General features: G+C 39.0%; 1 protein-coding gene across 1 annotated transcript; it reads left to right on the top strand.

The window, feature by feature from the left end:
* Positions 1 to 47: 47 nt before the first annotated feature.
* LOC139735719 (uncharacterized) lies at positions 48 to 24076 on the top strand. Its single transcript, XM_071646503.1, has 22 exons — positions 48 to 162; positions 838 to 947; positions 1713 to 1976; positions 3491 to 3560; positions 4672 to 4781; positions 6549 to 6639; positions 7522 to 7838; positions 8518 to 8628; positions 11634 to 11748; positions 12622 to 12741; positions 13964 to 14152; positions 15075 to 15770; positions 16128 to 16296; positions 16680 to 16792; positions 17413 to 17571; positions 18282 to 18374; positions 19319 to 19633; positions 20580 to 20737; positions 21366 to 21508; positions 22174 to 22890; positions 23270 to 23383; positions 23985 to 24076. Exons 1-22 carry the CDS (start codon positions 109 to 111, stop codon positions 24074 to 24076), a joined length of 4320 nt encoding a protein of 1439 aa, XP_071502604.1. The 5' UTR covers positions 48 to 108.
* The last annotated feature ends 3664 nt before the right edge of the window (positions 24077 to 27740 follow it).

Here is a 27740-nt window from a genome sequence, read left to right as displayed (position 1 = left end):
TTGTCGTTGTGTGTTATTTGATGTGTCCATGGACTGCACACTAAAAACCACCCTATATGCACAAAGGCACAAATTCTCAATGTATTGCAGGAGGAGCTAGAGAGCAAGATGGAGGAAGTACAGGAGTTAAAGATCGACTTGAACATGGTCGATCCTGTCGAGGTGATTGCTTGCTTCATTTCTCCCTGCCCCATCCCAGCCTCGTTCTAGTATCAAAAGTTGCGCACATATTGTGAATAAGAGTTTATTGTTCTCATTCATGTTATCCCAATTGTTTTTTTGTTATTTACTTTGATGTCGTTTTTAACCAATGCAGTAATAAAATGTAAGTTGCTTGAGCACCCTGTTCAGTGAAGATTGTATTTTTGTTCCTTTTCTGTAAAAAATCTGGCTGAAAAAATATGTATGCATGACCTAACTAATTTTCTTATCAGGCTGGATTACTGTAGCACTGCATGGGAAACTGGAATGCCGCTTTCCTGCTGATTTTTGTTGTTGACACAGGATTTCTTGTGATGCACTTTAGATAAATTTTAGAATCCTTTGAAAGTAAGCACCAAAAGTCCAATTAATGAATGATATGCTGCGTAATTCATAGTCTGCTGGGTTGTTACAAGGCTGTTTAAAAATAAAGATAGCGTTAGCATGTTGCATTTAAGGTATGGATACATTTTAGAGGTGGTTTTGCTTTTATTACCTGGCATTGGAGTCAGTTTATATCATTTTGATTCATAGTCATTGAACCTGGAAGTTCATTAAGAACTGCTACATCGTTTGTTTAAGGAATATTCAGTGTTAAAACAGGACAAATGCAGCTAACATATATGCTTGTGCCAGATCACGTCTTACAACAAACCAACATCGAGGGCGCCCTCCCTGTCTCCATCTACCAGCTTCTCTCCTGACCGAGGTGCTACAGTGGAATATAGAATGATCTCAGATTTGAGGTATGTGTGGGCGAACAGCACCAGAGGTGTTTCTGTAAGAGCGCCATCCCTTGTTCAACTTGAACTTTATAATGTGAAATGTAGATATGTCTGCCAAATGCTATCAAACATTTATTACAGAGGAGAGAAGAAAGAGTATAGGCTGTTTAATTTGTTCTATTTGAGTGACTTCCCTTAACAGCAATGCCAGTGTACTAGTATTTTCTGGCTATAAACTGTTTATGTATGTATAATATATGCCATTTGTGGTTCCATGACATTTGCTCATGAAATATCTGTAGGCCTATGCTAAGCCAAACATAAATTCAACCCACAAACGTAACCCAAACCCTAATCCTAATCCTCACATCAAACTAAAGCTAAGACCCTATTATAACCGGAAAAAATGAGACTGGAGGAAATTTCGCAGGAGCAAATGTCATGTCACCACCTTTTGTAATGCAGTACTTATTTTGTGTGTGTGTGTGTGTGCAAATTTCATGAGTCAATCAATACCTGCAAAATTATCAACTCACTGTTAAAGTGTTGCCTCCTTGAACAAAATGCACTGTTGATCATGTCCACAGTGGCAAAGTGCTAAATTTCCTTATGAAAAAGGAGTAATACTTGTTTCTCTTTTTCTGTTGACATGATTCTCAATTGCAAATTGAACTACAATATGTACTCATAATAGTGTGTGTGCATGTAATAGAATTTCTGAAATGTCTCTTCTATGATTATTTTTGCCTTTTTATTCTTCTTCTTCTTCTTTTTTAATGAATTAAGAAATCAACTGGAAAGCCAAGCTGCAGAGAACAGGAAGCTGCGACAACAGATTGAAGCTGCTGCAGTAAAACAAACACACTCCTTCACTGATCTCACTGCACCATTGGCCCCTACAAGCCCCAGCGAGATGGTTTACAGGAGCGTTTCTGATTCCCGCTTGTCAACTCTTCCTCGTGCCACCGAAACAGTCGAGTCCATTCTAGCACGTGGTAGTAGGAGATCGCCGATCGGAAATGTCCCCCTCCCAACAGAGTCAGCCACAGAGTAAGTGAAGTATTAATATGTGACTGTTAGAGGGATTGTCTATCTTGATATTATGTTGCTTTGTATGAAAAGATTATACATCGGAGAAGTGAATGAGTGAAAATTTGGTAAAAAATCAGACACACACTAAAAGTTATTAACTGTTAAAGTTTAGAGCGTATTGCACAAATTGGCAACTCTGTGTGGTGTAGGTGTTGAGCAACTCTCCATACGGTTTGTTCACAAAAAGTCACTAATTTTCATTTTTCTCTTGAGAAAAAATGACTTCAGACTTGTTCTCAGTATATGATAAGAGCAATATGTTTGTGCAAGTCTTTCTCTGCGGATAAGTTCTGTCTGTGCCCAGATATTTGAGAAAATGAAACTAGTTAATTCTGTGTACAAAACAAATAGCTGCTCAAACGTTCATCACACACAGATGCCCATGTGTCGTACTTTCTAAACTAAATGGTTCATAAAGTTCTGCGTTTTTGTGTCTGATTTCTTTCCAAAATTTTCACTGATCTACTTCTCAGATTTTTCTGTTTTCACACAAAACAACTTAATATCAGGATGGAATTTCCCTTTAAGTTGTCAAAAAGGAAACATGCTTCCATGACAATGTTGAACTGACAATGTGCTGCGATCATACAGTGTAAGAAACAGTACGAAACATGTAGTACCTTATGAGTGCCAAATGGATGCATACTTCAAGACATCACACTGTCAAGTGTTTCAACACCTGTTATATGTGCAGATTCCATCACATGCATGACTGAGCCCATTGTGTAGGGTGTGCACCTGTTTTTTCAGCAGACATACAATGTATTTTACAGAGAAAGAGATCTCCATTGGTGATTGTGTTAAACAGATTATCACATCTCAGAATTAAGAATAGCACAGGTGAATTGTGACTGGGCGCCAGTCAGACAATAGTCTTGGCATGAGTTCAATACACTTTGGTCCTCTGAAATAGGCATGTGATTTCCAGATGTCAGACTGTATTTTGTTTGTTTGTTTTTTTTTTTCAGCCGAGGTGTAATACACCAATTTATACTAACACATTGAAACTCGCACCTATCCACTCTACCAACACAGAAATATACTTACCCAAACATGTACAATGATGCAATAATGTAATTGAAGCAAAGAAAAAAGATAAAAATAGTAAAGATCAGGTTTACCCTCCATATAAAGGCCCATGTAATACTTTATGAATTTGAATGACAAAATAATATATTTGCTTGAAAAAAAAATGAATTTGATCCTAACATTTGTAAAACTCAAATCAGCAGAGATGAATGTCAGTGACAGTTCAATTGATGAATTTGAATGATTAAAAAAAAAATTGATTGACAAGAAACCTATGAAGGAGAATATGACTAAGTCAAACCTCAATGGTTTGAATGCAGTAAACTTCTCTGGATGAAGTTGAATTGAAAATTAATAAAATTGAATGAAGAGGTGGTGGAAATGAGCAGAAAGATGTATAGTATAATTTTTTTTTTTTTCATTAACATTTCATTTTGATACAGAGTGCTTCTCCGTAAGCAGCTGAGTGATGCACAGGCCGAGATCACGCTTCTGAATGAGAAACTCCGGCAGGTAAACTACATTGTAGTCTTGTTTTTGGCGACTACAATGTAATAGAGAAGTGCAACTTCCAAAAACATGACAGCTTCCACCACCAGTGGAGCCTATACTCATGGCTGTAGCCCTCTCATCCAAAATACACCAATTCTGGCACAGTTATAACTGGATAGTTTGATAGTACCGCAGTTGCAATGTGCAGTGTGTCAGTGTGAGAAGTTGATTCACTCTGTGAAATTGGTTGGTCCTGGTGTTGAGTCTGCCTCTCCCTCCCCCCCCCCCCCCCCCCCCCCCTTCCCCACAAAGAAGCAGATACGAGCATTTTGAAAGTGCAGAAAAGCGGGAAAGTCATACACGAAGTGCTTGTCTACCGTTATTGATAGACATAATAGCATATAAACACTGGATCATTCCTCTATGATTATAGAGTAAGTCTGATAATGTGTTTGATGTACAAGATATTCAGAGTTAATACAATGTATCAGTAAAATACAAAATAGTTGTGAAATCTTGAAATTTTAAATGTTATGTTTCAAATCACACAAATATAGGGAAAATGATCGATACATCTTTTCTATGAACCGATTTCTATCATGACAAAAGTGATTGGTTTGTGGTTGGTTGTTACAGTATATCAACTGTGTAGTTTTGGAAAAATGGGGGGGGGGGGGAAGTACAATATAATATCAAAGCTTGAACAGCATATCTTACATGTACAAGATTATATTTGTAGAGTGAGCACATTTACAACTTGTATAGTAGTTAGAGAAGAAAACTACTTTGTGACAAAGAATTTAATAGCTGACTTAAAAAGATAATCATGTACATGTACATGTATATGTATATATATCTTATACATATTGCAATAAAGAGAAAAAAATAAAAAGTATACCATTTCTAGATCTGAAATTGTAAATAAGTTAATCTGACCAGATGCATTCTCCATTTGAATCATTCTTTGTTTTAATGTACTTTGAGTGATGAAAAAAAGTGGTGATCCCTTTCTGTGCTATAATATGCATGAATATGATGTGTGTGTTTATGTGTATGGGAGGATTGGGTTAGTATAATTGGTATGATGATTTCATAATGGAGTGCATCGTTTCCGTTTATTTTCTAACTCAAGAGCGAGAGTGGTCACTCCCAGCAACGTGTCCAGTTCAGGTCAGCCATTGAAGACCTGCAGGCAAGGCTGAATGAAACCATTGTTGGGAGGGACTCGGTTCTGGAGCTCAGGTAAGAAAAAAGAAAAATATGACTATACAGTATACTGTATCTGTGGTACATCACAGTACATATGTTTTATTATTACACGTATGTTCAGAACATTCAGAGTGAGGTCAAATATGAAATCCTGCATATCGAATTGAATGCATTTTTTATTGTCCCCGCCGAACGAGTTCGAGCAGGGGACTATGAAACGGGCTCCGTACGTGTGTGTGTCCGTGTGTCCGTCCGTCCGTCTGTCTGTCCGTCCGTCCGTCTGTCTGTCTGTGCGTCCGTGTGTGATCAAAATGTTCAATTTGCTACTTCTCTGTCATTTATGAGCCAATTTTGATTCTGTTTGCTTTATATGATAGCACTACATGGGAGCTTTGAAACTTCTACACAGAATTTCAGTTGTGACCTTTGACCTTGACCTTTGACCTATATTGTACATTTTGCTTCAAAATGCTACTCCTTCGCCATTTCTAACCCGATTTCAATTCCGTTTGCTTTAAGTGATGGCACTAGGTAAGGGCTTCAAAACTTCTACACAGAATTTTGACCTTTGACTTCTTTGACCTTTGACCTTGATTTTTGACCTATATTGTACATTGGCTACAAAATGCTACTCCTTCGCCATTTCTAACCCGATTTCGATTCCGTTTGCTTTATGTGATAGCACTAAGTGAGGGCTTCAAAACTTCTACACAGAATTTTGACCTTTGACTTCTTTGACCTTTGACCTTGATTTTTTACCGATATGGTACATTTTGCTACAAAATGCTACTCCTTTGCCATTTCTAACCCAATTTCATTTCCGTTTGCTTTATGCGATGGCACTACAGTCTGTTAGTGAGGGCTTCAAAACTTCTACACAGAATTTTGACCCTTGACTTCTTTGACCTTTGACCTTGATTTTTGACCTATATTGTACATAGCTACAAAATGCTACTCCTTCGCCATTTCTAACCCGATTTCGATTCCGTTTGCTTTATGTGATAGCACTAAGTGAGGGCTTCAAAACTTCTACACAGAATTTTGACCTTTGACTTCTTTGACCTTTGACCTTGATTTTTTACCGATATGGTACATTTTGCTACAAAATGCTACTCCTTCGCCATTTCTAACCCGATTTCGATTCCGTTTGCTTTTTGTGATGGCACTAGGTGAGGGCTTCAAAACTTCTACACAGAATTTTGACCTTTGACTTCTTTGACCTTTGACCTTGATTTTTTACCTATATTGTACATTTTGCTACTAAGTGCTACTTCCGGCGGGGACATATTTTATGCACCGCGTAATTTCTACTTTTCCTTGTTTTTTTTTTGCTTAACATAGTTAATGCAGTTGCCCTAAGTTTTTTTTTTCAATATTTGACTTAATGAAATTGTTTTTAGGTGCGAGTTTCTTCACTTTTTCTTCCTCTACGAATTAGATTGTTAACATTGCAACTGCTGATCAGTAAATTAACAAACATGTTGGAAAAAAGGAACCAGAGGGACTCGAACCTGTCATCTACTGCTTTCCGGGCAGTGACACTACCACCAGGCTGTCCCTAGTTGCCGGCAGTGACACAATGAACATGGAACAAATACCCAAGCTACGAAATTCTGACATTATTATGTTCAGTAGTCTAAGGCGGACAAGGCATATTAAATGAAATATTAAGATTGTTTTTGTATGTTTAGGTTTTTTTTTTCTTTTTAGGATAAGGGTTGTCCTCCAGTTTTTCACTCCACTCATAATCAGAGCAATCAATTTACTTTCCCACCTCCCCCCCCCCCCTTTGCTCTTCAGGAAGCGTGAGTCAGAGGGTCAAGAGAAGATGATTGCACAGCTCCAGCAGTCAGTCAAAGACCTCGACACTGCTAACCGCCAACATGAGAAGGTTAGATTCTCTCCACCATCTTTAATCTTGTAGTAAACAACCTTTTTTTTTTTTCTTTTGGTAATTACTGGTAGTGTTCTTACTTGCTGGGAAATACAGTTTTGTACGATGCAAACAAGAGCTTCCACTGTCAATCTCTTGAGTTTGCTGAAAATTCAGTGATGCTAGACTATTAAGTCCTTTTATACACTTCCAATTACCAACCAAGCCTGTCTTGAATGGACTGGACAAACTGATTCTTGTTAGGGGATTATGAAGAGGTGTTGTTATTGTTCATGGATCTTGTGTCCACTGCCAGTTATCAACTGTTCTGTTGTATTAAAAACAGGGGAGAAATCATGCATACCAGGACCACGGATGGATGGGAGAAGGGGATTGGAGGGTAGGAGTAAAGGGGATGATGTCTTGGATATTGAGGGTGATGTGTCAAGAGGCCTGTCATCACCGCCCATCCCAGATGGTCTGATAAGAACCTGCAGAAACAGAGTAGTGACATGACGGCAGCAAACAAAGAGAACAAGAAAAAAGGGTGCAGTGACAACATTAGGAGGGTCCTGCCAATGAAAGGCTCCAATTTGTTCACTTTGTGTGCCACCAAACCACGAGACTGTTCAGTACAGAGGATTCACTAATCCCAGAACAACATCACTGATCCTGATCCTACTTTAATACCTTCACACAAATGATGACCATAATCACCCAGGCATTACATGTCCCTCCATGGAGCCATTGTTCCTGAACTACTGTCTAGTGTACTTAAGGGATTACTTCTTGAATTCCATTCAATGTTTGTTTAATCTGATTGGCACATTGGCACCTCTATCAAGACTCCACTTCCTCCCTCCTTCCAATGGTTTGCTTATCTTCAACTCTTTGCTTAAGGCCATGCGGGACGCCGGCCACAGAATCGACTCCCTCCAGAAAGCTGTCGACGCTAGCGCCTTGGCCCTGCAGCACATTCACTCCCTTGTTTGGTCCAGAGACCGGCTTCCTGGACCCGCAGTTCACCGACATGATGATGCTGTGCGACCCCCTCCCCCGAATCTCATCGTAAGACTGGTGGAGGACCATCTGAAGGAAAAGGCAAAGAGGATCGAAGAGCTCGAGAGGGATGGAGCAGGGGTGAAGAAGGATCTGGCCGAGACAAAGAGGGAGGCTGAGGAGAAGACTAGGCTACTGGCCGAAGAACACAGGGAAAAGTGAGTTTGCAGTGTTGTGAGCAGGAATCACATCTAGAGGAATCATGTCTTGTTGGAAATATTGAGCTCACAAGATTCTAAGTTGGAGTTCATGTCCTGAACACGGAAAGAAGTAAGATTGCAATTTTTTGTTCAGGAGCCAGACTCGTACTTTCATTTTCAGTTGCTGTTTCATATGTACTTGTCGGAATTGTAGAAGTCTGAGCTGAGGATGAGCAAAAATAAAATGTGAATTACATAATATATGTCTGCTAAATATTTTTGCATGGAAAAAACTGTTCTGTGACAACTTTTTGCACTGATTTTATAGTGTACACTAACACTCCTAGTACAAATGGTGTACATGTACTTGTACACTTGACCACGTAGTTGGGCAACTATAGACATCACAAGAACCACACTCATGACCTCTTTAGTAGCTAAAAGCCAAATTTTCTTGAACATGCATCTTGTGTCAAATGGTTAATTTATTATGAAAGAACTGTGCTGTGGAGTGATTGTATAAGATATCTAAGTGCTTATGATAGTAGAATAAAGGCATTCAGTGTATTGTCACTTACTTGGATTTACACTGCTGTGTATTGCCCAGGGGTATTTCCTGTGTAAATCTGATAAACATTGATGCCAATATGTATCTGACCAGTGAATGTAAACATGGTCCTTTGTGATGTCATTCCAGGCTCCTTCAGCTGAGCGGGGACCAAGAGAAGCAGCTAGAGGCCCTGACCCAGAGGGCTGCGAATGCCAGACAGCAGGCGGCTGGACTGCAGGCACAGCTCACTGATTTACAGTACGTACTCACCCCCAATGAAGGAATGTTGTATCCACATTGTATGCTCGATTATCAACATATACTAGGGGTATTGTATGATAGTTCACTAGTCTTCAAAACACCATGGAAGGTGTACATTATCTTTCCCTGTACCTTGCTTTGACTGTGTGTGATCAAGAGTCTTGATTATGTACATGTTTTGAATGTTTGTGTATTTATCATAAGTGCACTTGTTGCAAGACCTCAAACTGATATGCCAAGTAAGATGAAAGATACAATGTGTCCCATGCAGTGGTTTGCAGTGAGCTATCTGAAGAATTGTTGAGTGAGAACTGTGCATGTTGTTTTAAGGATCTCTGTGAATTCCAACCTAGACTACTTTTTGTCACCAATGTTACATGTGATATGGCTTCTACCATGAAGGAGAGGCAGAAAAAAACAACTACAGCAAACATCAAACCAAACAGAAAACACACTTGTTTCATATATTATAGACTAATTTAGACTCAAGTTACATTTGTTTAGTGCTTTTGAGTACAAAGAGAAAGTACTGATGGAACATCTTTTTATCATTTCTCAATACATCTGAACTGTCTCATACATTGTATGTGCCATAAAAGCTTAGTATACTTTCAAAAAGTTTCTAGAAAACAAAGAGAAAACATTGCAGAGCCTCACCATTATTTTGGGTAGTTGTATGGAAATAGATTTCTAAAAGCTTGTGTTTAAAAAAAAGAGTTCATCAAATCCCTGAATTTTAAATGCAGTCATAATACAGGTACAACCCTGGGATTTATCAGCAAGCACAGTTTTCCATCTAAAAGCTTTATACCAAACAATGGGGCAAATATTTCTTTTTGTGCTATGATGCATAGAGAAGCATAAGTATGTGCAGAAACTCTCAACCCAACCCCCCATGAAAAAAAAAAAATACTGGTACACAGTTGATTCTTTCCTAGTGATTAGTTCTTCCATACTTTTTATTCCCCCCCCCCCCCAAAAAAAAAAAAAAAAAAATGTATATCATATACATGCTTACAATGTAAGTTGTGCAATTTCCATGCTTTAATCTTCTTGTTTCCATGCCAAGACATGCAAGATGAGAAAATTTGCTCAGTGGAGACACCACTCAAGATGCGTTGTGCGTGATCAAGGACCTCAAAATGAAAAAGATGATGATTGTTGTCATGTGTCATGATTGGTAGAGAGTCTGGTGCCATGGTACTTGTGATGTATTGATATTGATCCAATCTGGAACGAATTCTTTTCTCGCCGCTTCAAGCACCGGTGGCGGCGCTGTGCCACTTCGCAGCATCGCGATTGTTTGTGGAGCGTGCTCATCCCAAGCCTAGGTGTTGACAACTTGCCAGAGAGGGAAGATGTTGAAATTGATGTGTTGGTTGAGGTTGTTGTTGTTTTTTTTCTTCACACGATCAGATGCCATAGCAAGACACTTCATTGTGTTTACTCTGACATTATAAAATCATTTGTGACCAGTCACCAACAAAATAGGACCTAAGTCACAATGTTAATCTTCCAGAAGTTTCAAAGCTGCCCAATAATGTCCCTTTGCTATTAAAATGATGCTTGTCAATCAAATTTATGACAGCATTGTCTGATAAGCGACAATAAAATCACTGGGGAAAATATACTCATCTATCATAATCATGTCAATATTAATTAGAGAGTCTGGAGACTCTAAACATGTTGGAATGTATGAAGAAGAAGTTTGTTGAGTATGTCTAGGATCATCTTGCAGAACGTCAGAGTACCTGATTGTGCTGTAGCCTATTGTTACTTCTTAAACTGGCAGGGGCTTTGCAAACAAAGACACAAGTGTAGAGTGAAGTACTTGACTCTTTGTCCAAGGTTGATGGACACATTCGTCAGCCTTTCCCTTGTCTGTGACTTTGTGAGGGTCGGCACACTTGAACCTTGACCTGTCTTGTATGTATACACCTCTGTTTCCCTACTCAAAACTGTTTGATTGCTTCTTCTTCTTTCAGTTTTTTAAAAGTTATATTTACAAAGAACTGATCTGGAAAAAAAAAATAATTTGAAACTTTGTTATTGCTCATGGAGTTTTCCTTTCTTGTCTTGTGACTTTGTGTTCAAGACTGGTGTCATGACGATAGTCTAGAGTGAAGATGTCTGGCTCTGCAGACATGTTTCAGACAGACCCACTCCTGAATGGTGTCTTGCTGTCTGTGGGTTCTGACAAAATGTTCTCATCGCCAAACGCTGTTGTAGAATTTGTTCATTATTTTGGAGTATTGCTGGACTTTGTGGTGCTCTCGTGGATGCAGCATCTTCATCAAGAAGGCGATCGAGCAGAATTTCCAGTTGTAGTGTTCTATCTATCAATTACAGATGTATTTCTTCCATTTTTTTTTTACATTTACTGCAAAAGTAATCACCATGTAAATCCGCTCTGTTTTAGAAATATATATATATATATATATATATGAATTTTTTTGCTGCTTATCACTGTCGTACTGCATAAGCTGTTATTTTTGCATACAGATATTTTCGCGAATGAGGAGGTCTCAGACATTTTCGCAATTTGACATCGTGGCTACCGTAAATGTATTATTAGCCTAACATATGGCGACATTTTCGCGTGTTGTTAATTCACTTGACTTGTGAAATTCGCAAAAATTAAACCCTCTTGAAAATAACAGCTTATACAGTAAATCTCTGATCAAAGATAAATACAAAACAGTTGCAAAAATTGCTGCATAAATAAATGTGGCATAATTTCTTTGTGAAGATGAGCAGCTGTTACCTATGGCTAGAGCAATATTGTATGCGGAGAGCTGAAGACGTATATTGATAATGGTACATATACGGTTGCTGATAAAAGTGCTTACACAGTGGATTCATATCATTGTGATAAGTTGCCCTGGACTCTAACAATGTCATGTTCCGTCGCATTGTGCTGTCGTCATGAGGTGCATATAACTCAGCATGTGTAGAAAAAAACCAACTATCTAACATAACTTCTATCTGTTCTCTTATTTCAGAGATCAGTCAAGCAAGCAGATTGCCCTGAGGACAATGGAGCTCACCACCATGGAGAGCCAGTATGAGGCACTGAAGAAGGAGATGGAGGCAGAAAGGAAGGAAGCCAGGCACAAGGTGACTCGAGCTCCAAGTGCATATCTGTATTTATCACAAGACACGATTTTGAGTTGTTGTGTTTGCCCAGTACATCATTGGCAATCTAAAAAAACAAAAACAAAACAAAAAACCCTCCCATTGGTTTGTACCGTCTCCAAAAAGTGTTGTCAAGTGTGACCTTTCTGTTACAGGCTGATAACCTGGGTAATTTTTCAGTTCTATTAAGAACAACTGTACAGGGAATTTCATTTTTGGACAAAATGTCTGATGTTTTACCATGTAGCCACAATGGAACCCCATGGTAGTATAATTTACCGACATTCAAAGTGTTGAATATCTTTACTTAAGTTTTTTAAGGGACTGTACAGTACTGGTTGAGGTGGGGATTCATGTTTTGAACATTCCTAAGTGTGATAATGAGAAACCTCTTATGAAATATGAAAGAGCATGTAATTTTAAGAAGGATTCAATGTTTATTTGATGAAAATTGGTTTTCAAATGGCTGAGATATCCAAAAAAGTGATAATGATAAAAGGCAACAGGCCACACATTTTATTATGATCTCTTTGTTTCACCTTGTTTTTGGATATCTCAGCCATTTCAAAATCGATTTTTGTCAAATAAAGTTTGATACCCCCTAGATTTTCATGCTCTTTGACATCTTATAGGGTGGTTTCTGAATATCTCGCAAAACGTTCAAAGCTAAATCCTCACCTCAACCAGAACTGTACACACCCTTTAATACTCATTTCACCAAACTGAATAGCTGGATTTGTTGTCATTGTTTTTAATCCAAACCATGATCTCCAGGGAATGAATAATGGTTGGTGTTTTTTTGTCACAAATTGAATGTTCAGTGTATCTTTACCCCCCCCCCCCTTCTTTCTGTAGATTGAATCCATGACAAATGAATTGGATACCAACAGAGCTAACATGCAGGCAGCCAGGGAAGAGATCTCCAATCTCCAGCTCATGTTAGCCAATGCCAACATAAATCTGCAGACAAACAAGGTATCAGCTTCGTCACAAAAGTATTTGACCCCGAGTCCCGATATGAGGGAGCCGTGATGACTACTACGTGAAGTGTTATGTGCATATTATGTCATGTTGTAATTGAGATTATGAAGAGTGAAGTGCACAGTTTTTCACAGAATATTTTCTAGAGCCAGAAAGGCATGAAGACATAACTCAATTGAATTAGTATTGACTGCCAACAATTGATATGTCTTTGCACAAAAACTTTGTTGAATCTTGCTGTGTGTGTCACAAACAAGCCCCCAAAAACCAAGTTTTATGTACATTGTAATTGAGATTTTTTTTTTTTCTGTACATCGCTTTTTAATGCGCAAGTAGGAAAGCAGAAGTAGGAATTTTATTCGTCGCTTGTTGAAAGTATGAACTCTTTGATAGCATGCGTGTCAATTTCCCCCTTTCATTGGTATCACCTTTGTAGGAACATGCGATTTGATTAGCACCAAAATCCAAACCGCAAAGTGAGAGTGCACAGAATCATGTAAGAAATCCAGAGGGGGTTAATGCTATTCTGCTTTAAAACTGATGGTACTAAGAAATCCATCATTTTTTTGTGGTAATTTCTATCTTAACCCATTCCTTCTTGGAACCTAGTATACCTGGTTCCTGTAGCTTCAACTCAGAAGACCGGGTATACCAGGTTCCCAAAATATTCAGAAGTGTGTCTGCATTAGTTGCCTCAAATCATGTTTATTTTTCAATATACTGTACTGAGTAGGAAAACAACTTTTAGTGAAAGATTAGAATTTCTGCTATCGATAGTTATTATTTTATTGTCTCAGAATTGTGTGTATTTTTGTGTAATCCATATTTTCCAACGTAGTATTGTGCTTGTTATGCTACAATACTGGTATGAAGATGTATGTACACTTGTAGTAATTTAGGCTGAGCTCACTAGATTTTGACTTCAACTTACCACATGTGGGTGTCTTTATGGTGTATAGCAAAAGAATTTTCCAGGCCCGCACATGCTCCATTCATATCTCACAGCTGATCGATAATTTACATTGTTCAATGGCACATGCAGTTGCATAGAAAGGGAATACTTACTGGTATACTGCTTGACTGCTTTTGCACATGTAGATTACCAACATGTCTGTTCTTTTTTGACGGGCAAAAAGAATCTCCTGTGGGGGGCACTGAATTTTTTTAGAGAATTTGCAGAAGGAATGGGTTAGTTTGGTCTTCTGCTTGAATCCAGGAAAAGCTCCTCGCCCTGCAGTCCCAGCTGAGGGAGGAGGAGGAGAAGACGGAGGAGCTGCGATCTCAGGAGGGTCAGCGGCTGACCAACATGCAGCGGGAGCTAGAGGACCGGTCACTGGAGGTCAGGCACATGGAGGAGATCCTGGTCTCTTACAAGGAGCAGGCCCAGTCACAGCTGCAGCAGAAGGTAACCATGGATGGGAAACGGACAAGCTCTTGAAGTGCCTTCTGTTTACCCCATGCCATATGTTTTGGTGTCGGTTTTTGTTTTTTATAAAAATTTTGCAAGACAGTTGATTTTTGCAAAATTATCAACTTGCAAACAATAATACTGCCTTCTGTAATCCGAATGTAAAATACACTGTCTCCAAGGTGGCTAATCGTGAACTTTGCTTTTTTGCAAAGCAATGATACTGATTTCTCTATTGTCTTAAAGGAACTATGCAATGCAAATGCATGTTATTTTGTCTTAATACCTTTTACAGATCACTTTATGTGGCCAAATGAATATCTAAATACAAGTTGTATGTGTTATATATTTTATGATAGTTTTTCTACTATATTGTAATATTCATATTGCTTGGATATGCTCACAAAAAGACTTTCAGACTAAGATTCTGTCAATGACATCATCTGTCAATCATTGCCAAAATACTACTATGATTATTAAACTATAGACACTGGAATTCATCTTTCCCTAGACTGAGCATAACTTGCATGTTTCCATGTTACAAATATGATTAACCCGTTGAGGACGAGTCCCGAGTATACTCGGGCAAGTGTCTATTGGAAATGCGTGTTGTAGCAAAATCAGCCCGTCCTCAACTGGTTAAAACAAAAGACATTGTAGGGAAACTGAAACTAAAGCATTCAGAAGTCATAGGTATCCAATTGTGTAGTTTATGTAAGACCTCCTGGTTTCTCTGAAGTCATTAAAGATCACATAAAAAGTGATTCCCATGTGATTCCGTAAAATGTCTTGTGTTCCAGGCCAGCACCCACAGAAGATTGACAATTCGGGCCCAGCTTTAAAGTTCTTGGCATATCAGGGGAGTAAATTTCAGCTGCATATTTTATGATCAGATTCCTTGCATTTGATTTGATAACAGATGTTTGAGGTGCAGTGTGAAGAGCAGAAGAAGGCTGTGGAGAATTCTAGCAAGCTGCTGCAACAGATCGAGTCCCTTCAAGCAGAGAATAGCAAACTCTCTCTGGAGATCCTGAAGAAGACGTCCGACTGTGATCAGTCCGAGCAGAGCAGGGATAGACTTAGCTCCGTGCTCGAGGAGACGACCTCCCAGTTCCAGGCCGCACAGGCGGCCAATGACGATCTCAATAAACAGCTGGAAGAGAAGTCTAAGATGGTGACCATCCTCATGCAGGAGAGAGATCACTACCAGGCATTGTGTGAGGAGAGAGTCAAGGAGTTAGACTCCACCACCAGTCTGCAGAGCAGATTACAGGCCCAGCTCAAGGAGAAGGAGGTGCAGTACGAGGAGCTGTGCAAGCAGAGGGTGAGTCTCTCGCAAGTGGTCGAATCCAATGAGAGGACCAGCGCCGAGGCTAGGCAGGAGAGGGAGAGCTTGATCAAACTCCTGGACGACAAGAATACCGAGTTGCAGGAGGTCAAAGGGGTTAAGGACGACCTCAACAGGAAGCTAAAGGTCAGGGAGAAGAGAGTTCAGTCGCTGGAGACGGAGGTGAAGACCTTGACAGGGGCTGTGGAGGAGAAGAACAGGGAGGTGGAGGCAGTCATCGAGGGAAAAGCGGGAATCCTGGAGGAACTCAAAACCATGCAAGAAAAGGTCAGTCTTGTCTTTCTTTATGTTTTCATTCCCAGTGTAAAAATTGGACCATGATTTGAGAAAATGAGCAAAAATCAGGCGAAACCTTACTGTAGATTCCTATCTTGTAAAAGAAGACAGGTGTTGATATGTGAGTGAGACACAGAGAATAAAACTGTTGTACATGTATGTATCCAAGTTGATCTGTTATTTCCTAGAAATGTCACTGGCAGCTGTCATCCTTGAGTTTCACAATTCTTTTTGAATGAGGATGAAAACTGTCAAGCATTTGATCATATAAGCATAAAAATGGTGTGAGGTTATTATCGGGGTCTTCATTTATAACATGTTCTCCTTTGATTGGCCTTTTTCGATCAGGTGATGCACCTGACCGCTGAGAAGGAGGTGCTGGAAACGCGGTACGTTGAACTCGAGAAGACGACGGACAAGAGCAGCAGCCATCTTCAGCTCAGGATTCAGGCCCTGGAGCATGACCTTCAGCTGACCTTGGAGGCACTGAGGGCTACCAAGTCTGCGGATGCTCGTGGTAAGACGAAACCAAAAGTATGAATTCCTGTTTGGTCATTCTGTTTCTGTTACAATGGATGCATTAGGGGAGACTGTCAGTGAAAGATTGACCTGGGAAGAGAAATGAGATTAAATGAGGTAGTTTTGTTTCATTAAAAATTTTGCTTTGCTCTCAACCAAAACTGTAGTATGAATCTGATTGTTAAAGCACCATGTAAGAAACAGCAAATATAAAAGTACATTATAGAGCAATGTTTGACATCTTATTTTTTTTTAGCTAATAAAAAATGTAACTGAAGTATATTTTAGAACATGCTGTGTAAGAAGTGTTTGTTGAGGGGGGGGGGGGGTAGTTTTTGTGGAGTTTATCTAATAAAAATAAATTCTTTTTTCATTTTAAAGCTGTGGATGTGGCAGACAATGTCCAGAAAGAATTGCTGTCCAAGCGGAGTGAAGTGGACTCCCTACAGAATAAGACTCACTGGTTGGAGGAGAGCCTCAGTGCAGCTAAAAAGGTAAGAACAACCAATCTTATTTTGTTAGCTTGTGTTTGTCCTAATCAACAATACGAAAGATTCTTAAAGAGGTAAGTCAGGTGCACTTTCATTACGCTAGAAAAGTGAAATTACATTGTATGTTGATTTTACTTTTTCCCCTCTATATTGTTGTCTAAAATTACGTCATGAAGTGTAGTACCCTCCTTATCCAGCGACGATGGCACCATATTTTTGTTGCAACTGATACATCATAAATAATTGCCCTTCAACAATGTAAGTAAAGCGCCGATTATTCAGTTTTTAGTAGGAGCCATGATAAAAAAAAAATCATGGGCATGCATACTCTGGTTGGATTCGAACCAATGATCTCCTTATTACTAGACAGGGGCTATATCCACTAGATTGCCGGGCTTTTGCCCGACAGCTAGTGCTGGGTCTTTTCCTAATAGCAGCAGGTGCTGTGTATTTATTTAAAAATGAATGAATTCATGTGTCAAGTGGTTTTTAATCGCACCTGATTGACAAACTGCCCTATGCTACTTTGACAACCAAGACCGTTAATCATTTCCATCAACTGGCATGAACCCAGCATGTTTGAGAATCTTACAGCTGAACTTTTTTTGTGCTTTTGATTGAAGGAGAATTCCGTCCTGTGTGCTGAGAAGGAGCTCCTGGAGGACCAGCTGACCAGACTGACTGGTCAGCTGGAGAGACTCCAGCACAAACTCAAGAGTCTGGCAAACAGACGCAGCTCGCAAAAGGATATCGTTTCTAAACTGGAGAGTGCCCTTGAAAAGGTGAAGGCTCTTATACTTGTCCAGTAATTTGTTTTGTATGTTCAGTTGGTTGTTTGTGTTTTCCATCTATGTGCATGTCTGTTGTTTCGATATCATAGTTGCAGATGTGTAATCATCATGGTTCCTGCCCTCATGTCAGGTAATTCTGCAGCTTTTGTTGAATTTTAGAGAGTTCTGTATGGGAAAGCTGTACTTCCAGTAACTTTTAATTAGATGATTAGGCCATTATTCGTGCCAAGACCTGCAGGTTTGTTTGATTTTTCAAGAATAATCAGCAGTAGTTTGGGGTGGGTTTTTTTTTTTGAATGATTAGTTTGCACTGAATCTTTCTCCTTGAATTCTGTAACTTGCATCAAATGATGTTTTTATGTGGTTGGTGAGGAAGTGCACAGCGTATAAACCCAACATGCGGAAGAAAACCAACAACCCCAAAAACTTACCTGTATGTCACCTTGTGTACCGACATTCTTAAAACACAGCAGTGATGTGAATATATTATGGTGTGAACTGGCATATAATTTTTTGAGTGCCAGAACTACTTCTTACTTGGAAGCTCTGATCAGTGGTATTCAGTTCAATAGTATATGAATGTCATTAGCTATTATAGCAGATTGTGGTCACATATTATGCCAAAAAAAACTTTCCCAAAATGGTGCTTCATTTCAAAATGACCATTCACCTCATCATGTATCTCTCTCTGTCATGAGCAGGCTGCCCTGAAGCACACTGATGCCCAGAGGGTAATTGAGGAGCAGGAACAAGCCCTGACCAAGATGACCCTTAAGCATCAGCTGGAGATGAAGGTAAGAATGAAATGAATGGCTTCTCATGAATATTGTAGTGGCAGTCTGAATGAATATTCATTAGGCAAGTAGAATCAAGGAGAGCCTCATGTTTGAAGAGCAGACAACAGACATAGAATGATGAGCAAAGAGGGGAAGTGTCTTTTGTCTGACATGTAGTTCTGCTTTTGTTTGATTGTTTCCAGTGTTTTTGTGCTTGTTTATTGAGGAAGATATGAGCTGTAAGTGATTTTAGAGTTCTCATTGTAAACATTTAAAACCATGATTGCATAGAAACATCTCCAATATGGTTGTTAATATTCAGTGATTTGATGAGGTGATCCCTGCTGCAAAAACACTGTGCGATAATAGGTACATGACTTTGAATATTTGTAATCACCACAAAGGCATAAGAAATGTGACATCTAATCATTTCATTACTTTTGTTGATTCCTTTCATGATAGGTTATGAATGTGAGGTTATGCAAGATATTTAACATCCTCCTTTCATTGACTCAATGAAATGTGTGAATTTATCAATGAATAAGCTTGAGATATCTCTGGAAATCATTTGGAAACTGTAATCGCCACATTGGTGCCTCTGTGATATAACGATATTAAAACCGTTGTGATTTGTATGATCATACCTTAATATGTGGCTGATGATTAGCGGTGAATGAATTAAGTCTGGTGGGGTCCCGGGTGCAGTATCATTTACTGCATATGCCATATATTTATGCCAAATATTAACTCTGATCCTGACATGAATGCAACGTCACATGCACATGTACATTTCTCTGTTCATTACTTTACTCCACAAAAGCAAATCCAAACACTCTTGAAATTGTCAGGAAATCCCGATTTATTGAAAAATTAGACATATGGCATATACAGTAGTCTGTGTTGAGTTCAACTGCAATTAAAATGCAGAGAGTTTTAATCAGCTGTGTTGTGTTGTCATCCAGGCCTTACAAAGAACCCTTGCCGCCAAAGAAGCATCCCAACACATTCCAAGCAAGCCCCTGTCAGAGGAGAGCCCCGACGCCGTCGAGAAGAAGTTCCGGCGGACCGAGTCTGCCACCGCCACCGCCCTCGCGCAGATCAAGTCGTCCTCCTCGGGCGGAGAGGGGAAGGCGTCAGCTGGACTGGTGTCGGCCCACTTCTTGCAGTCAGCCAGCATACAGGCTGTAGACAGACTGAACGGGAGGAACTACATCACACCAGTCCCAGTCGTCATCATGAATACGTCCACTGAGGCAGATGGGCATGCTCAGAAACTGGTACTCAAGACATATCAGTGCATCCCATTTCCTCTTTACTCTATGAAATTCAGTGAGATAGATTTACACTGTATACTTGTAAGATGTATACCTACAGTATTACAAAAGTATGGCAGGAATGCTCATCATTACAATTTTTAATTCATATTTTGTCTTATTACAAGGACCCTCCAAACACAGTAGCAGATTGAGATTTCTTCAAAATCTGACAAACAATGTATGAATGAAATACTGATAGGGATGAAAATGTGAAATTTCATGTAAATTATATTTTCATTAAACAATGATATTAGTAGTAACTGTATGATGTCATGAACTCAAAAGTTTTCCATTGACCTACAGACAAATATCTCTTCTGTTGACATGAAATCAAAAGAGAGAGACTTGTATGTGTGGGTGTTTTAAAGGGGAATGAAACTGGAACAAACATATTAATTGAGTGAATGCAGCAGTATTAGTAGGACATATCAACAAAGTTTGAGGAAGATCAGACAATCCGTTGAAAAGTTTTGAATTTCTAAAGTTTCGGTGCAGCCATCGATGGATGAGAAGACTACTACAGTTTGTGATGTCATGTACGTACAGCAATATAAAGAAAATACAAATTTAAGAGAATTTTACCAAATTTAATTTCTTATGAAAATTACACATTCCCTGACTTGTTATTGTCATATGTTAAGGGTAATATTATTCCCCCTGCTTTATGAATGAGGTAAGTCAAGTGCTTTTATGCTAGAAAAGTGAAAAATATGTTGACTTTTCTCTATATCATTTTCCATGTGAGTTCCATGTGTATCCTACTATTATTGCTGCATTCCCTCAATTCACATAATCATATATTATTTAGGTTTCGTCCTCGTTTAACTGATAGGGAAAATATGAAAACAACTCGGCAACTTGGTATTTGTGTTTCATTTGTGCCATGTTTGTGTTATGAAAGGATAAGTCTGATTCGCCGGACCCGGACCATAACATGTCGGCTGAGATGAAGGATTTGCTGCAGGAAATGAGGAGTGTCTTCACATCCAATATGGCTGCCTTGAAGTCCGCCACCGCCGCGGCAGGGCAGCCAGTGTCGGCAGCAGGTAGCAGTCTGGATAAGAAGTGAGTTCTGTTTTTCTGACTCTCAGTATGTTGTGTTATGTAGACATGTCATGTACAGATAACCTGGAACTATCAAGTCATTCTAGTGTTTTTATGGGGAAAATTATATTCAAAAGCCTCCCCCCCCCCCCCACTACATGTACCTATAAAACCAAAGTGGATCTGTGGTTACATGGTTAAAATGAGAAGCTATTTTCCATGTCATAGCTGTCCCCTAAGCTTCTGTTTACTGTATTTTGGATTGAACATTTCTTTTTTCATTATTCTTTGCGAAAGCGCTTTGTAGTGAAAATTGATGATATAATGCAACAGCATTATTAGTTCAAAGACCAGATGCAGTTTTGAAATTAAAAAAAAAAGAAGTCATTTCCACTGAAATTGCTGTAAATATGTTTTGAATGATTATTCAGTGAATTTAGATCCCAATGTAGTATGGAATCGAGTTTGCCAGTAGTAATTAGATGAGGCTGCAGCAATTATATGAAGACTGTGTATAGTGGAAGCAGGTTATGTAGACATATACAATTGTAACAAATCAATTCTCCTTGTCACCCCAACCTCGCTTACTATGAAGAATGGAGATATTAGATTCTACCTTGTTGGTCACATATTACAAAACACTTTTCAGATTGAAGTCGGGTTTTGGGTCAGCAAAGGAGGTTCCCGCCATGGATCGCCTCAATGGACTCCTGGGGCAGAGAGACCCCGTGATTCTTGCCAGAGACACCCAGTCAGCTCCTGAAGTTGGCTTGCTGTCATCCACAAAGGAAGGTAAAGGGTTTCACCTTTATTCGAAATGAAGGAAATTAGAACTAGAGTACTTTCAGAGTCCTGCAATGTGTATCTGCATGTATACACTTTACAAAGATTGTATGTCGTAGGAGCTGTTGCATAATTAGATACAATCAAACATAAGCCAGAAAATCAAACATAAGTCAGGTATCAGCCAATCAGAATGGAGCATTCAGAGACTTATGCTTGATTTTCTGACTTTTGTTTGATCTCAACTTTATGCAACAGGGCCTGCTTTGCTTTGTCTCTGTGGACCCTGCTTCTACATTATTTGTACTGTCTAGTGCTAGAAACAATGCATGTCTATCTGTACCTATGTGATTATGCTGAAAAGAAAAATTCTAGCCATTTGTAGTTGATTGCGGGAAGTATCGATTTCTTTATAATTACGTGTTCGTACAGACCAAACCAAGAAAGTAAGATGAATCAAATGAATTAAAAACTAGTTTAACTTTGCCCTCGTAAGTCTAATGGCAGTAAAAAAGCAACAAAACAAACTTGGGCAAAAAGTCTGTATAACTCTGCAATTTCAAGTCAGACAGATTTTCATACTTGTGACTAGAGTAACATGATAATGATGTTTCAGGCAGACAAAGTAAGCATGTCAGCTGTGTTCACACAAGTACTTGATTCTTGTTTCACAGAATGCGAAATGGACCCACCCCTCCTGACATCGTCGCCATACAAGATCGACGAATCGATCAGCGCCCCAATCAAGCAAGGTCAGCCACAGGTTGCTGGTACCCCACCCCGACAGAAGCTCCTGCATCCGAGGAAAGGCCTGCAGCTGGATGCCCCACCCTCGCCAGTTACCAACCTCCTTGGCTTACACACAGGTGTGCGCAGCGAGCCTAATTTTAATCCCGGTTCAGGACCGAGTGTGAACAGGCCCCATGAGCAAAGTGCAGAAAGACATGCAAAGAAAGGTCAAATCGGGAACAGAGGCAGTGTGAATGCATCCACCAGGAATGCTTCAAAACACACCACTAAGCATCACATGCAAAATGGCCTCAGGAAAGATACCTTTGTGAGCACAACTCAGTACAAGACAAAAAGTGCCAAATCACATGCGGGAGATAATTTCGATCTAAGCGACAGCTCTGTCTCTGCCTCCGAGGATGGCTTCCATGCACCGACGAGAGGGAAGAAAGACTTTTCAACTCCTCTGACGATTCAAGTGCCAGACCCCATGGACACTGTTCACAGGCGGATGAACAGAAATAGACAGGAGCAGTGGAGTTCTGCCGTCAGGGACAAGAACAGCAGAAACAGGGAGGGCTTTGGAGATGTGAACGCAGTGGAAGAGCTCATCATCAGCGATAGTGAGGAGAGCTCCATTACAACAGTTACCTCTGTTTCAAGTAAGTTTAAATAGTGAATGCTTGATTGTCCCAGTCCTTGTTCTATAAGAATAAGGTAGCATCGTCACACTCTGATATCTCTTATTTGTGACAACTGTAATTCTTATACATTTGAAAAAAAAAATGCACTCAACCTTTGAGCAGACTCTCAAGATTAAAATCACCAAATAACGATATACCATGTATTAAAGTAAAGTATCTTCACACAGATCAAACTGGTGCTCATTCTTTGTTTTTGTTTTTGTTTTTGTTTGTTTGTTTTTTTTGCTTGTTATCTCTATTATTCAACAACAAGCAGAAATGGAGATTTTGCAATTTTCTGAGAATTAGGAACAAAATCCTCAGTTAGTCCTTGTTCATAATTTGTTTGTCTTTCCAGGTGTTTCGCCAAAGACCGATACAGCCGCAACCCAGAGTGGCAACCTGCAGAGTCTGCATGCAAGACTAGCAGCCTTGTCCCAGATGGGTAGCCAGCTTCAGAAGGGTAATAAAGGTGAGGTGGCTTCTTGTGAAGATCTTTGAGTTTTATTTGTCATTGATGTATACTCCATTCATAATTTCCCTGTATCAAACCAAAGTGGAGAAATTGAATTATTATGCATATTTCATGCCGAATTTGTTTTATCCAATATCTTGGTTCATCAAGTTTACATGCTGTTATTAAGTAAATTTAAATAAAAAAAGAAAAGAAAAATAAATAACTAAAAATTCTAGCTCTTCGGCAAAAATATTGTTGGATTCAAGAATGTTGGTAGTTGATCAATTACTTGCTAACTACCCCCCCCCCCTTTTAATACAAACATAAAAACATAAAAAACAAAACATGTATACACCTATATTGAAAGAATTGAGATCAGTATTTTTTGAGGTTGATATATTCTTTCAATGAAGAAGTGTACTACATATTACTTTATTGAACAGTCTGTGCTAATAGAGAGATGAATTTCATGCATAAGTGCTCACAGCATTTTACCACCACTGATTCAAGAAAGAACTCACGATTCTTTACAGTCATCAATCGGCTGGTTGTAAAGTCAGATTTCATGCATAATCCTGATTGATGTCTTTCATCTGATGTTTTTCCATCATAACAGAGATGGCTCGACTGATCAGGAGGCAGGACTTTAAGCTGAAGATGTGTCGCCAAGAAGAGAGCCAAGCGCAGCGGATCATCAAGTCCAAATAGACTGCAACCAAACGGTCCAACTTGTTTGCTACCTCGAGAGGAGGTTCAGCAGATTTCATTATTTATAAGACTGAGTAGATGAATGACACTGAAATATATTTATTGCAGGTTTTATCACCTTTTCAATAGTGAAAAGAAGTTCAGAATGATGCCAAAAAAGAGAAAGAAAACAAAATGGATGTGTGCAATTGTTTTATGAGGAGCTTTCCAAAGGAGAAGAAACTTAACCCTGCTTTCAAAGATGAGGTATTCATGGAATTAAAATAAGAGTATAGATGCACATTTTGATATGTTATGTTTAAGTAAGCACAGCAACTCCTATCTTTACGTCAATGTACCACAGCAGGTAATATAGTCACTGACACATGTTGTTCACATGAATTTTGCCCCAAACTGCCAATTTCCTCATACTCTTTTTTGACTACACATTTTGCATCACATCTCACAATTGATTGCATTTTTAACCAAGATGTGTGTAGCAACGATAACACCGGCACTGGAGAAAGAATAAAACAAGTTAACATTGCGGCTTTGGTTGCATTGTACATTGTTATACACCCATGCACACTGAAAGTAGAGCAGATATACATGTAGAGATGCAAGTGCTTTTAATGAGAACCTCAAAGGAGAGCTTCGGATAGGAACATTTCATTCTGGTATGATAATCATCTAGTCTAAAGAATCAACATGACAATGTACTGGAGTGTGGTGCTATGTGTGGCTCCAGTCTCAAGATTTCCCTGTGAAATTTTAATAAAGGCAAAATAAATAAACTAAAAACAAACAAAAATAAATACATGCAGTGCACGACAAGTAGGTGTCTATGTGTTTTTTTTTTTCTGTGTTACGGAATCTTTCATGCTTTTGCCTTCTCTTTCCTTTTCAGACCCATACTTCACCCATTCAATATTGGAATATTTATGCAGACGACGCAAATCAGTATGGTCTGTCTGACCTAGATATGAAGCTGAGTCAACAGTATGTGGGAAAACATTCACATATGATATATGGAGACCGATATTTGCAGAGGAAAATTCAAAGAATTGAATGCTCTGGGTATTCAGCTTCTCTACGCAGGATTCGCTAGAAGAAGTGTGAATATAGGTCACATGAACACATCTAGTCCAGCTGTATGAATTATTACAATGTACAGTACTTCATTCAACTCAAATACACATGATATGAATCAATTGACACAGAATTTTCTCATATGTGTATTTTGATAGCTTCCATCAATAGAAATGTTTACATTTCCAAGGCTTTATCTGGCAGCCAGTCTTTTGCAGTACCCACGCACAAGAGCGCAAAGCATCATCTCACTGAAACACTTAGGAAAGAAAAAAAAGTGGCATAAATGCAGGCAAACACTGCAGATGCTGAATGTTTCGTACAGCTTGCCTGCACACAGCATATTGGTGTGCAGGTGCACAGAGCAGGCTTGGCATTTATGTGCAGCTCCTGCTCGATAACTGGCGAAAATATACTCTCCCCCCCCCCCCCCCCCCCCCCCAGCAAAATATTCTGCATCAAAAGTATCTAAGGACACAAAAAGTTGAATATTGGCGATCAAAATTTACAGAAAGACTACAATGTATTAATTGTTTTCATTCTTTATACTTGATGGGAACCTTTCACAAAATGCAGACGTGATCATGATTCTGTAAGGGTTGTGTGTGTGTGTGTGTGTGTGTGTGTGTGTGTTTGTGTGCTCAGTGTAAATTTTGTGAGCAATGCTTGTATTACCCAAAAGGGCCATATGTTAAGGAAAACTTGATTTAAATTCCCTCTGCCAAATTGTCTTGTGATGTACCAATTAGAATGATTAAAAAAAAAAAATTGACACATTGATCTAAATGTGGAGCACAAGTTGCACACATTATAGTACAGCTGTAGATTTAGTACATTGTACATGTATTCTCATCAGAACAAATCTTTGGGCTAAGGAATATTGTCTATTATGGTGGTGAAACCAATCAAATATTGTACATAGTAACTTTAAGCTGTTGGACCAATAAAAGTAGCTATTTTATTGACAAGTGTTTGTTACATAAATGTTCCAAATGATGAGAGTCTCGTATTGGGATAAGGCACCAAAGTACGATATAGGAGATTTACTTTCACCTGAGTATTGAATGCACAGTTGTAGAATACACAGGCTCTGTCTTGTTCCAAATTACATACAGGGAAATCCCATTATAACAAGGTCACTGGGACCATTGATTTTACCACATTATAACTCAACTGGTACTTCATTGTAAAGATACTATTAAAAAAAAAAGAGACCAACTGAAGTACAGTAATGGAAAATTGGGACTTCCAAATTTACCTTCTTAAAAGTGGTTCTCAGTTATAAATGAGCTCATTACAATGGTGTTTCTGTGTATAACAGTGGTACTTGTACACCATGTCTCTTGGCAACCAAATAAAGCACTGAATAAGCGAAAATTGAATACAAGGAAAATTTTGCTCTGAAGAACTGATGAAACCACATAAAACAGTCATATGGAACACAATTACATCAGTATGGCTTATGATTCAGTAATGTTTCAATGTCAGGAAATTTTTGGTTGCATTTTGAAAATGCACCACAAAATCAGCTACATCTGTATCACAGTCACTTAAATGTTACATAATTCACTGTATGTAGGAAAGACACACACACACACACACACACACACACAAACGCATACACACACACAAATGCACACGCACAAACACAAATCATTCTCAATGTATGAAGGAAGTTTTCCTTGAAGATGCGTATTAGTGCATCACTGATCAATCTTGAGTAGAAATATAGAAGAGTATACACTGTATCTTCGAAGAAAACATCCCAGGCGGCATTATAATGTACACAAGTAAGGTACAGTAAGCACAGGTGTGGTACTGTAAGCACCATTCAATGGTCGAATTTGGCATCACATTTACTGAGTGAAGTACAAATTTCCCCTGATATTTTGCTTTAAATTTGTTTTATTGCATTCACAAGGATTTAAGCACAAGCAACATTCTTCTCCAATTAAAGAATGAAATTGTATTTCAGATGCATTCTCCGATCATCATGCCAGTATCTATCAACTTGATGCTTCTATCAGCAAGGCAGTATGACCTCATAAATCATTTCATATTAACCCATTGAAACTCAGTCTGTCCTCAACGGGGTAGCATCGCTCACATGGTAGGGTACATGATCTACCTTAACACTGACTCTCAACTTGTGATGTCCTCTGTATACACATCATACAGAAGCTGGGAAGTTCAGGAAATACATACACAGTGGATGCAAACACCTACACAGTGGACATAAATCAGAATGGCTTTCACAAACACATGTTGAGGAACAAACTTTCGGATTGCTTATGGAATAGCCTTGAATCTAGTGATGATATAAGACTACCATCTTAAGGACAATGACAGGGCAAGCAGGCAAAGCCATTGGTATGCTATACATTGTAGTCACTTTTTATTCGGGCTTTACTTGTGATTTTGCAGATTTTGCATTTTTTCTGACTGATGTCAGAAAATACTTTTTTTTTTTAGTCCACCAGACACTTAACATGTGCATTTTCCCAGAGTTCATTTCTTAGAGAGAGTGATACCGAAAAACCCTGTTATAACACGGTCTCCTGGACTTCCCATTTTACCTTGCTATAACTGTTACATT

This window comes from Diadema antillarum, unplaced genomic scaffold (genome assembly GCF_040938485.1).
Source record: "Diadema antillarum isolate AM-2024a unplaced genomic scaffold, OU_Dant_1.0 scf00000003, whole genome shotgun sequence".
Classification (NCBI taxonomy): domain Eukaryota; kingdom Metazoa; phylum Echinodermata; class Echinoidea; order Diadematoida; family Diadematidae; genus Diadema; species Diadema antillarum.
The sequence above is the reverse complement of the archived record's forward strand: the minus strand, read 5'-3'. Positions and strand labels throughout refer to the sequence as shown.

What these genes read in the sequence shown, in the direction of transcription:
- LOC139735719 (XM_071646503.1), top strand. Translation starts at nt 109, where the DNA reads ATGGAGGAAGTACAGGAGTTAAAGATCGACTTGAACATGGTCGATCCT. An exon ending in AGAATGATCTCAGATTTGAG is followed by an intron (nt 948 to 1,712) that starts GTATGTGTGGGC and finishes TAATGAATTAAG; the next exon opens with AAATCAACTGGAAAGCCAAG. An exon ending in AGTCACAGCTGCAGCAGAAG is followed by an intron (nt 14,153 to 15,074) that starts GTAACCATGGAT and finishes ATTTGATAACAG; the next exon opens with ATGTTTGAGGTGCAGTGTGA.